Source organism: Carya illinoinensis, chromosome 3, assembly GCF_018687715.1.
Source record: "Carya illinoinensis cultivar Pawnee chromosome 3, C.illinoinensisPawnee_v1, whole genome shotgun sequence".
Classification (NCBI taxonomy): domain Eukaryota; kingdom Viridiplantae; phylum Streptophyta; class Magnoliopsida; order Fagales; family Juglandaceae; genus Carya; species Carya illinoinensis.
The window spans coordinates 6,019,212-6,030,339 of NC_056754.1; the positions used below are offsets into that span (position 1 = coordinate 6,019,212).

The 11,128-nt window shown below is 38.9% G+C and overlaps 2 protein-coding genes across 2 annotated transcripts; both read right to left on the reverse strand.

The window, feature by feature from the left end:
- Positions 1-457: 457 nt before the first annotated feature.
- On the reverse strand, positions 458-6,047 carry LOC122302852 (2-hydroxyacyl-CoA lyase). Its single transcript, XM_043114294.1, has 2 exons — positions 4,536-6,047; positions 458-1,074 (listed from the first exon to the last, which is right to left on the reverse strand). Exons 1-2 carry the CDS (start codon positions 5,940-5,942, stop codon positions 760-762), a joined length of 1,722 nt encoding a protein of 573 aa, XP_042970228.1. The 5' UTR covers positions 5,943-6,047; the 3' UTR covers positions 458-759.
- A 1,817-nt stretch (positions 6,048-7,864) lies between these two features.
- Positions 7,865-10,869, reverse strand: LOC122302853 (probable histone chaperone ASF1A). Its single transcript, XM_043114295.1, has 4 exons — positions 10,676-10,869; positions 10,252-10,469; positions 8,732-8,847; positions 7,865-8,627 (listed from the first exon to the last, which is right to left on the reverse strand). The coding sequence occupies exons 2-4, from the start codon at positions 10,358-10,360 to the stop codon at positions 8,271-8,273; spliced, it is 582 nt and encodes a 193-aa protein (XP_042970229.1). The 5' UTR covers positions 10,361-10,469; positions 10,676-10,869; the 3' UTR covers positions 7,865-8,270.
- Positions 10,870-11,128: the final 259 nt, after the last annotated feature.

The window sequence follows — 11,128 nt, forward strand, 5'->3', positions numbered from 1 at the left end:
CGGACATATGAGGTAAATGACATGGCAAATTTTTCTATTCGCTTTCAGCATGCGCCCTTTACTCTCATTTTTTTCTTTTTCTTTTTTTCCCATTCTGGGCTATGCTTTGTTTGCTGTTCAAAACTTCAAAGCCTACAAGAGTTGAAATTCTTCACAAGGTATTCTCTTTTAGGGGGACTCGCCACATCGCAGCTTTGTGGATGGTGTCGGTACACTTACTACATATTAAAATGGACTAAATAAACCCTGATTTTGGTAATTAAAAAGGAGAAATAATTTGTACAATAATTAAATAAACAAATCCTGCATAAGCCTTCGTAAAAAATTAAACCCCACCTTGAGAAAGCGAGAGGTATCCATGACTTTAGCTCTTTACCGGGCATTCAAATAAGCTTTAACTCGAAAATTATACCAAAGGGCCAAGACAACTGCTGCAAGCGATGCAAAACACAAACAATACTCAACAATACTATGTTCACGAGGCTCATCTTTTTTGTTAAAGCTCTCCTTATTCAATAACTATGCACAATAGCACAATGCAGTACTCCCTTCTTTAAACTATGTGATGCAAAAGTCAAGGAATAAAGAGAGCTTATGGCTCTGAGTATCCCAGGACGCGTAATATGACTCCATCAATCTCGTGATAACAATAAATACATGTTTTATTATTAAGCATTAACGCAATTATAACCTTGATAGGGAGCAAATGATGCGCAACTCCCAAAAAAAAAAAAGGGAAAAAAACAGCCAAGCGCCACTTCAGTTCTTGTGCTGAAGTCTGCCACTTTCTGAACCAGCGTAAGGATCAATTGTGACATTTATAACAGCAGGTTTCCTGGCAGAAAAGGATTCCGAGAGGGCAGACTTGAGCTCTTCAGGGGTCGCAACAAGATAACCTTTGCCTCCAAAAGCTTCAATTACTTTGTGATATGCTGCACCAGGGACTAAGGAAGTGGGTGCAGGATCAGCTTTATAAGGCCCATCAATTTCTTCAGGGCTCCTCCGGTCACCACCATATACTCCACCATTATTAAATACTATTACAACCACAGGCAACTGGTATCGAACCAATGTCTGCAGACGTCAATAAAAGATACACCACATTAATTTATTTATACAATACAGCTAACAAGTACAGAAACCACGAACAGACTAGCATGTAATAAGATTTTTTTTTTTTTTACAAGTAATAAGAGATTTTATCAATGCAAGTAAATAGGTATAACTCAAGTACACAGAAAGTATACAAGCCGAAACACCTAAATACAAGCTATGAACTAGGAACTAGTAAAGTCTGAAAGAAAAACATTTAAATTATCCTTATTCAATACAAGAATAAGATACAAATAATGTTATGTTTGAATGAGAGATTTTGAGATGAGATTTTAATTGAAAAGTAACTTGCAAATTTTGATGTTCATTTCCCTCGTTTGGGATTTTCAAGCATCCAAATCCTAACTCAAATTTCATGGTGAATATGTCATTCTACACAAATTCCACCAACATTACCACCCCCATACCACCTTCACACTGCCATCACCACCATGGTTAGCACTGTCATTTTCCTCTTTTGGGATTTTCAAGCATCCAAATCCCAACTTCAAGTTTCATGGTGAATATGTCACTCTACACAAACTCCACCAACATTACCACCCCAATACCACCTTCACACTGCCATCCACACCATGGTTGGCATTGCCACTCCCTCCACCACCAACACCGTGGTCACCACCACTATTACCATCACCATCACAACTACTAACCAATATCCCCCCTTGTACATTTTTTTTTTTCCCTTCTTTCAATCAGACTACAGGTAAGGAAACTAAATCCTCTTTCATAGTTTCATTAGTTCAAATGCACTCAGTGGTCTTGAACCCATGATCCACCCATCTTCCACCTTATTCTTTATGGTTTGGAGTGCCCCTTTTTTTTTTGTTTTTGGGGAGGGGGCATAGCTAATAGCCAAATCCTCTATGAGACAACTCGTACCAACAGCAAGAGCACACTTCCCCTTTCAGATCTTGAGACTAAGGATGGTCAAATCTTCTACCAGGAAACATACCAGCAATGTATGGAGCAACTCCTTCCCCCCTTAGACGAGTATGGGATTTACTCAAAGAAGGTGGGAAAAGACCCTCAAAATCTGACAAATACCATCTTTTGTCCTTCCTAGTCCTTGTAGCCACTCTAGGAAGCCTTCAGATGTCTACATCAATTCCCGCAAGGAAGCGAAGCTTGACATCATGGGTAAGTGACCAATGCAAACAGATTGAAAACTGTCCTCAAGGTTCTCGCTACATCAATACGTTAACAAAGTTGGAATTTGATTCCCCCACAAATGGGAAACCAAAGAAGCCTTTTCAATTTCTTCACCAGTCCACAGAGAACATCCAGAATGAGGCAAACCAATCATATCAACTAAGCAATGACAAACGCATAAACAGGAAACCCAATAAGCCTTTTCAATTCTTTTGCCACTGAGAAAATCTGAATTGTTGAATCTAAAAGAGGCAAGCCAAACAGATCAACTAAGCAATGACAAAAGCATAAACAAGAAACTTAATAAGCCTTTTCAGTTTTTTTGCCACAGAACATCCAAAATGTCAAATCCAAATTACGCAAACAATTTTCTTTTCTCAGACTAAAATAAGTGGTGCTTAATCTTCTCAGGGAATGACAACAGACAAATGCACCAGGATTCTCAACTAGAGAACATAACAAAAATTAATGGCAAGAATAGAACAGGACTTAAAAGGCCCTTGGAATCTGACAACCACTGTCAGTCCTCTACTCTCCTGTAATTCCTATTCTCATAACTATTTAGGAAACGAAATAAGTAAAAGATATCCATGGTTCCAGCTCATTCTAATCTCCACCAACAACAGGTCCCAACAATGAGAAGAAAATTTTTAACATGAACTACCAAAGCCTTATACCATCTGAGCAGCAAACAGTGATAGTTTTTTTTTACTCTATTTGATAAGAAATCTTTATTGATAGGCGCAAAGGCGCAACCCAACTGCACGGTGAGTATATAAGAGAGACGCCTATCTAGAAGGAAAAAAGAAAGATGCTAAAGATGCAAACAGTGATAAAATCTTGTTCTCATATGAACTATTTTTTTTTTTTTTTTATAGGTAAAAGAGGTTTTATTGATCCACATAAATAGGCAAAGCCTGAGTACACAGGAAGTATACAAAAAAGAGCCTAATTACATCATATGAACACTCACCAGACCATCAAAAAAACCAAAATGGAACTCGCTTACACTGCAGAGGTCTAACAAGCTTTGAATTTCTTCTAACACAAAGGTAATCCCCTCTTATGTCTTAATAGGAAAATACTCCGTTGCTACCCCAACCATTACAACTCAGATATTATGATACTAATGACGTCCAAAAATAATCCATTTTCCAAAACCACGTTCTTGAAAAGACTATAAAATTACACAATGGACTCATGATGATGATGATGATGATGATAATAATAATAAAAGAAAAAAAGGAGCAACTGAGGCAAATGGTAACATCAATGTAGCAGAGAACACAAGGATAGAGAGATTTAATGATCTACTCCCAATTTTAATAATATTACCATCCCCTAATTAAACTTCTTCCTACATCCGGGATGGTTCTTGAAATAAATAATAATAATAATAAAAGAAAAAAAGGAGCAACTGAGGCAAATGGCAACATCAATGTAGCAGAGAACACAAGGATAGAGAGATTTAATGATCTACTCCCAATTTTAATAATATTACCATCCCCTAATTAAACTTCTTCCTACATCCGGGATGGTTCTCGATATTTCAAGAACCAAATCTAAATAGCTTTATTTACTTATTTTTTATTGGCACCAGGTGCCGGAACTAAGCTGACAGCTTTATTTAATTATAATACAGTGGGTTCCCACTCCTCTTCGTTGGTTTTACTCTTAAGAATGCAATAATGTAACCAGTATCCCATTGATACTATGATGAAAAACCACTATAATGGTGCCAAATATGGAACTTTCAGCGCATTCACTTATTTAACCAGACACCAGCATTATGCACCTCATACCCGCATTTGATTCGGGTGAGAAATCCAAAATGCAAAAGATTCCATCGGGCCCACATAAAAATTCCTGTTCTATATCTCCACCTATAGTGTCAATTAGCATCGACATAGACTTCAACTCATGCTAGCAGGCAAGTTCTATGATCGTGCTGCCATTAGTTACCCACTCTATAGAGGCTCACTAATTTTGTCAATCATGAGAACCATGTTGGCCTCTCCTATGACTGAAAAGCCATGACCAACTTTAACTAATGACCAAAAAGAACCAAATGGTCTGTGAGCGTGACCTAATTCGGCCAAACATCAGTCAAACAAACAGCAACAATGAACGAGTGACCCAACAAACTACTTAAGAGCAGCCATTTGTGCCTACAACGTGTGAAGAAATAAAAAGTTTAAAAAATGCTTATTGGTGGTGACAACTTGTCTGCCATCGCCAATAAGCATTTTACAGGGGGAGAGCGAGAGAGTTACCTCAACTTCGATTGCACTAAACCCAAATCCAGAATCCCCTTCGACCGCAACCACCAGCCTACCCGGCGAAGCCACCGCAGCCGCAATACAATAACCTAAACCAACTCCCATTGTCCCCCAAGTCCCAGCATCCAACCTAGTCCTCGGCTCCGTCTGAATCAACACTGCTCGTCCAACATCCATCGTATTCGCCCCTTCCGAAATCAATATCGGTGCCGGACTCCCTACTCCCAATATCGCATCCCTTATAATCCTCAACGGCGTATAGAAATTAAACGGCACCACATCCTTCCCCAATTGCGCCTCCATTCTCACCACATTGGCCTTCACTTTCTTCGCTACTTCCTGAACCCAAGGATGCGACCTCCCCAAACAAAAAGGGTCGTCCTTGATCACACTATTAATCAGTTTCAGAACCTGTTTCGCATCTCCAACTAAACCCACACTCGGTTTCCTCAAGTCAATCTCTTCGTTACTTATATCCACCAATACGAACTTAACGTCATTGGACCACTTGGGTGGCTCCCCAAAATGCAATAACCAATTCAGTCTAGCACCAACAACAAGCGCGACGTCGCACTTGCCAATGGCCAACGATCTCGCCGCCGTCGACGCCAGCTCGTGCGTATCCGGCAATAATCCTTTGCCCATTGGAGTCGGTAGGAACGGGATTCCAGTGGTTTCTACTAGCCTCTTCAGTTCGTCCTCTGCTCGTGAAAATGCCGCTCCTTTTCCAAACACAATTAACGGTCTCTTAGCATTTCTAAGCAACGACACCGTTTTCTCAATATCGGAAACTGGTGGGACCGGGATTTCTTCGCACTTTATGGAACTCTCTGCCGCAGCTAATAGAGTTTCGGCTTCAGAGCTGGAGATGGTCTGGTGTAACACGTCGGACGGGAGGTCCAGATAGCAACCACCGGGCCGACCTGAGATGGCATGATGGAGGACTTGGGCCACGACATTTGGAATTTCGGAGATGTGCTTTGCTTTTGCAGAGAACTTAGAGAAGGGTTTGACGGCTTCGATCTGATCGAGCTCCTGGAAGTCACCGCGGCCGACGTCCGATTGGTCGCAGGAGCCAGAGATCATGATCATCGGCCAAACGTTGGCCATGGAATTGGCAAGGCCAGGGAGGCCGTGGACGCATCCTGGACCGGATACGGTGAGAAGAACACCGGGTCGGCCAGTGAGGTAGCCGAAGGAGGAAGCGGCATAGCCGGCGGATTGCTCGTTGTGGAAGGCGATGAAGCGGATGCCAAGGGTGACGGCACGGTTGGCGAAGGAGGTGACGGGGATCCCCACCACGCCGAACATATGGTCCACGCCAAAGCGAGCGAGGGACTTGGCAGCTAGGATGTTGCCATCTATTAAGGATTTGGTGGTGGTGGGGTCTGATTCCGCCATGGGAGAATTTGTTGGTTCCGACGATTGTTCTGAAGGATTAGAGAAAAGTGAAGTGGGTGATCACTGAGGTTTTGAAGGATGTCTGCACTGCGTTGGATTATGTAGGCGACGGATGGAACAACGATTTTGCCCTCCATTTTCGGGGATAATCACGAAATGATACTGTTTTCGGAGTTACGATTGTACCCTCGTGCTTCCAATTATTTGTGGTTAGTCAAGGACGTCTTGCTAATTGGGTGAGGTTTGCTATTATCTCTTTATTAAAAGTTATAAGTTAGTCATTTTTAAATATATTTTATTAATACGATTGATTATATTATTTTTTTGATATAAAATAACATAACATTTATTATTTAAATAGATAATGGTTTAACATGTGTCAAGATTTAAGTTAAAAAATAATATTATGATATATATTAAAGTTTTAATGATAAATCTAAAATTAACAAGTAATATTATATCAAAATAATAAAAATAACAACTTTACAATATTAGCGATAAATAAATAAAATATTTCAAATAAAAAAGAAGAAGAATTAGGAGAAAGAGGAAAAAGAGAAGTTGGATTGCAATTATCAAAATGAATTTATTGTTGTAGACTGGGAGTGTGGAGAGAGTAACATTACCTGGGGGAGGTGACGGCGATTCGTGGCAAATGCAAACAAAAATGACAAAGTTGGAAACGCATAGTCGTAACAAAGTTTGGTTTTGGGAAATCATGGGACCCAGCCAGCCAGCCAGCACTACTCCATGTAAAGGCCGCGTTATTAAACTAGCTTTTTAAAAATAAAAAAAAATCTAATTATAAATATAATTATGTATTATTTAATATAATTGATTAAAAAATAAATTTTATTAAAAATAATATTAATTTAAATTTTAAATATAAATAAATTAGTATTGATATATAAAATAATATGCGATTTTATTTATATGTAGCAAAACAAAAGAATAAAATAAAAAAGAAAAATTTATCATTCTTGAATCATTTATGAAAACGTGTTATATCAATATAATAAGGTCAGAGCAATGCATAATTTTAAAAAATAAAAAAGCAATATTCAATTTTACATTTTAGATGTAACGGCTGTAGTGGATCCCAGTAAGACACGTAATTTAAGATGCCAACAACATTTTTAAAACATGTCTTGGACTTGACTTGTGAAGGAGTGAGTAATAAGAGGTTTTGTGTCCACGGATTACCTGGCTCCATGTCCAACTATCCAAACTTATAAAGGAGTAATATTATTAATTTGTATTTCTCGGAGGTTACGCTACATTGTTCAAACATATTATTGTATATTTATTATTATTATTATTGCTTGAGAATCCATCTAACGTTTTTGGCGGTTTGTATTTTGGATAACTTTTCATTTTAGCGTGCCGTTAAAAGAAGACGGAGACCGGTGTGTTTTGGCCAATCAAGCTAGTTGGGTACGTAAATATAATCAAATTGCATAGTTATATTGAACAAAAAATTAGAGTACAGCCAAACTGTGTCTGGAAAAGGGTTTAACGAGCAAAATTGTTTCGTCCAAGGACTTGAAAAAGTCGGACGAAAAACACTTTTTGAGATGTCCGACAATAAATATTAAAGTGGGCTTGAGAAGGGTGGGCCGTTCCGTACTCGTCATATGACCCTTATTGGACCGGGCATCATTACCTAACCTTAAATACTTATCACCCCATCTCTCTACTCAATCGAACTCAAAGAGGACCCAAGGAACTGCCGTGCTCTCAAACAGGGTCTTTTTAGTTGGTTCGAGATCTATGCAAAAGGAATTCCAAACTTGAACTTGCGCATCCGCAATTAAGCAAACCTTCCCCACCCTTGACCAAGCTCACTCGACAATGCCCCTCCAAACGTTTAAATAGGAACATACATACATGCATACATATATATATGTATATACACACTAAAATTGTGATATGGGGAATTCACTCAATTGTCCTCCCAACATTAGGAAGCCTCAACCACTTAAAAGAAGCATTGGTTGTCAGCGATACATTCAGCAAATATTGATAATTAAACCCCAAAACTAGTAAGGCCAAATTCGATGAAAACCACTATGAACCCAGGATTTCTCTTTTTGGCCCCCAACACAACTGAAGATTCAATTTGCAACGCAGCAATCAGCTTAATACAATAGGATTTAACAATCTATGGTCAAACTGAACACTAGAACTTCAACCACCACCTCATGAACTGCTTCACATTTTTGTCAAGTTAATGCAATCAAAATCCCTCCCAAATGAAACCACCGTTAATACCTTGAATGAGAAAATCAAGAGGTCAGGGACTGGAAGTAGTTCCTGTGATTGCATTATTTACTGCCCCTTCCCATCTGAAGGATGAGGATCAGGTGAAGCAGGCAATTCTTCATTTCCATCAGTCTCAGAAGGGTGATCAGGTGGAGGTGGTTGTTCTCTACTTTCGCTCTCCTCTGGGTGGAAATTGATGGGGAACTTCGTAACCCTAGGTTTATCAGATAAAATGTTTCTTTGAACCCTATCAATTAAGACCTTCGATGGAGGTTCCTCTCTCAACTGCTCATCATCGTAATCGTTGTTGACATAGTAGCCCACCCTGATAAACTCTTGACCCAGATAAGAGCATGTTAACAGAAGCACTGTCACACCAATGATATCTTCTTCACGAATTTTTGATGGATCCGGCGGGTCTGCCTGCAAATGTCCAACAGAAGAATGGATCAAAGTTGATTCCATATGCAATTCAAATGCAAAAATCTAATAGAAAAGAGGTGGTACAAGGTGCTGGGGAAGATTGCCTGTAAAACAAATCGATAGTTCCCCACATTGACAGGCCCAACTAGTACACTCTCTAATAGTTGGTCATAAGTCTCATCCTCAGCAGATCCCACATAGATGAGTTTCCATTCCAAATCTGTACCAAGACAACAAAACAATGATTGTTACTAGATAAACAGCAAATAAGTCAACAAAGACTAATTAAAGAGCTCATACAATGGAACAAACAAAGATTGAACAAGATTGGGACATGACCTCTTTACCTCCTTTATATGCTCAATTGTATTCTCTTAGATTAAGAAAAGGAAGACAAGACACATTAAAGTATATCTGCAAGAGGGGAGTTTGAAGTTAAGCCATTCTACAAGGCTTAAGTCCTCCATGACAACATTACTTTTCCACAGAAGACCATTGGGAGGAGCAAGGCTTCTTTGAGAGCGCAATATTGGATCATCTTCTACTCTATTGTAAGGAAGCTAGCACAATATTGCAAGCTGTTTTAGCCTCTATGGGGTAGGTTTGGTGGTGCCTAGATAGGTAGTAGAGATGTTATCCTGCTGGAAGGGGCAGGATGATAGCAACCACAGAGATCCATTGAAAAATGATCCCGAATTTTGTGTATGGTGCCTATGGAGAAAAGAAATGAACGAAGTCAAGGAAAAAAAGGACAATTGAAGATCTCAAGGCTTTCTTTTTTAATGTGTAGTACCTTGGGATGGAAACAGATCTATGTCTCTCTAGCTCTAACTTCCAGACTTTCCTGCACTTCTCGTTCTCTAACTTGGTAAATCTGATGTATCCCCATGTACCTCGACTAAAGTCGTCCAATTATTTTCTTTGATCATTAATAAAAGTTACCTTACTTGTGTTACACAAGTCCTACATTTAACTGAGTGAAAAACATGTTATGTTTATGCAGTCCCCGGTTCCTCATCATAATAATAAAAAAAAACTTGTGTAAAACAAATCCTCAACAGCTACCCATTCTTCAAATGCAGAACATCTAGTATAATGATAGAGGCTTAAAAAGACACCTAGTGGTCTCATAATTTTTAGTATTTGCACATAATCAGTAAACCATGTTCATTGGCCATAGCCTCAAAGACACTTCATCGTCTCATACAAAACCATAAGCATTTGGGATTTACTTCTGACTCCAAAATCAAAACAAGATTCTAAACCCTAGCTAAAAATCCTGACCATATCACAAACAGGGGCAAAAACAAAAAGCATCGATACACAATAGCAAATCCCATATCTCAGGAGTTTAATAAGATACAATTATAACATTGCAGACCCTAACCGGCTGTTTGGGTGCCGATAAATCACTGGGAAAGAAATGGAGAACTTACTCAAATAACGGAATCAAACCCGATACATTAAAGATTTCATTTTCCACATCTACGATAGATTAAAGATGCATTCCAGTTTCCTTTATTTCGCGAAATTTGTAACCATTCAAGCAGAGAGAGAGCCCAAACCGGAATCAACCAAATTTAAAAAAGAAAAAAAAATAATGAGAGATAGAGAGAGAGAGTACCGTCTTTGAGAGGGGTCAAGCACTCGTAGGAGATCTCAAACTGAAAGGGGGTCAAGAAGGAGGCAGGATTGTCAAGGACGGTAACGTTGGTGATATTCACAGCACTCATAGTTGTTTAAAATGGGAGGAAAGCGCGGAACTCTCATGCAGCTGGTCCACGTGCGACTGTATGGGAACCCTACCTTCCAGAACCTTCATCCGACCTCAGAGTAAAAACCCTAACGAGAAATCAAAAAACACAAAACAGGAACCTCAACCACAGTACAATACACCATCTGGAAAAATGAAAATTTAAAAATTGTTCACTTTATGGGGAAAAACAATTAGAATTTTTTAAAACCGAACCAAAGTACCAAAGGGACTTCCCTTTTCTTTTAGCCTTTAAATAAAGCAAAAATTTAAATGAAATTTGGGGCATACTCACCGGAATTGTACGGAGGTGTTACCGGTGACAGCCGGTTGTGAGATTTGGCGGGAGTATGTATGGAAATGGAGGTTACGAAAACGGTCGATTCTTTGACAGACACCGCTTGCGTGCGTGTGGTGGCGGGAAGATAGATAGAAAGGGAGCTTAGAATTTAGGGCTGAAACTGGGAGGAGTTAAAACTCCAGGTCCAGTATACATGGAGAACACCTGCATCTGCACGTGACCTAAGGAGAATCATCACTTTACTTTTCTTTCATTTTCCTTTCTATACAATATTCCCAAAAAATAAAATGTGAAAGAAATTCTTTTCTTAAACTGGATAAATTGCTTATATAATATAATTTAATTTAAAAGATAAATTTTAACATTTGAATTTTTTGTATCAAATCTTAATATTTAAGTGATATAAATGGTATGATCTAAACTCCAATTTAAGAATAGAATAACCCA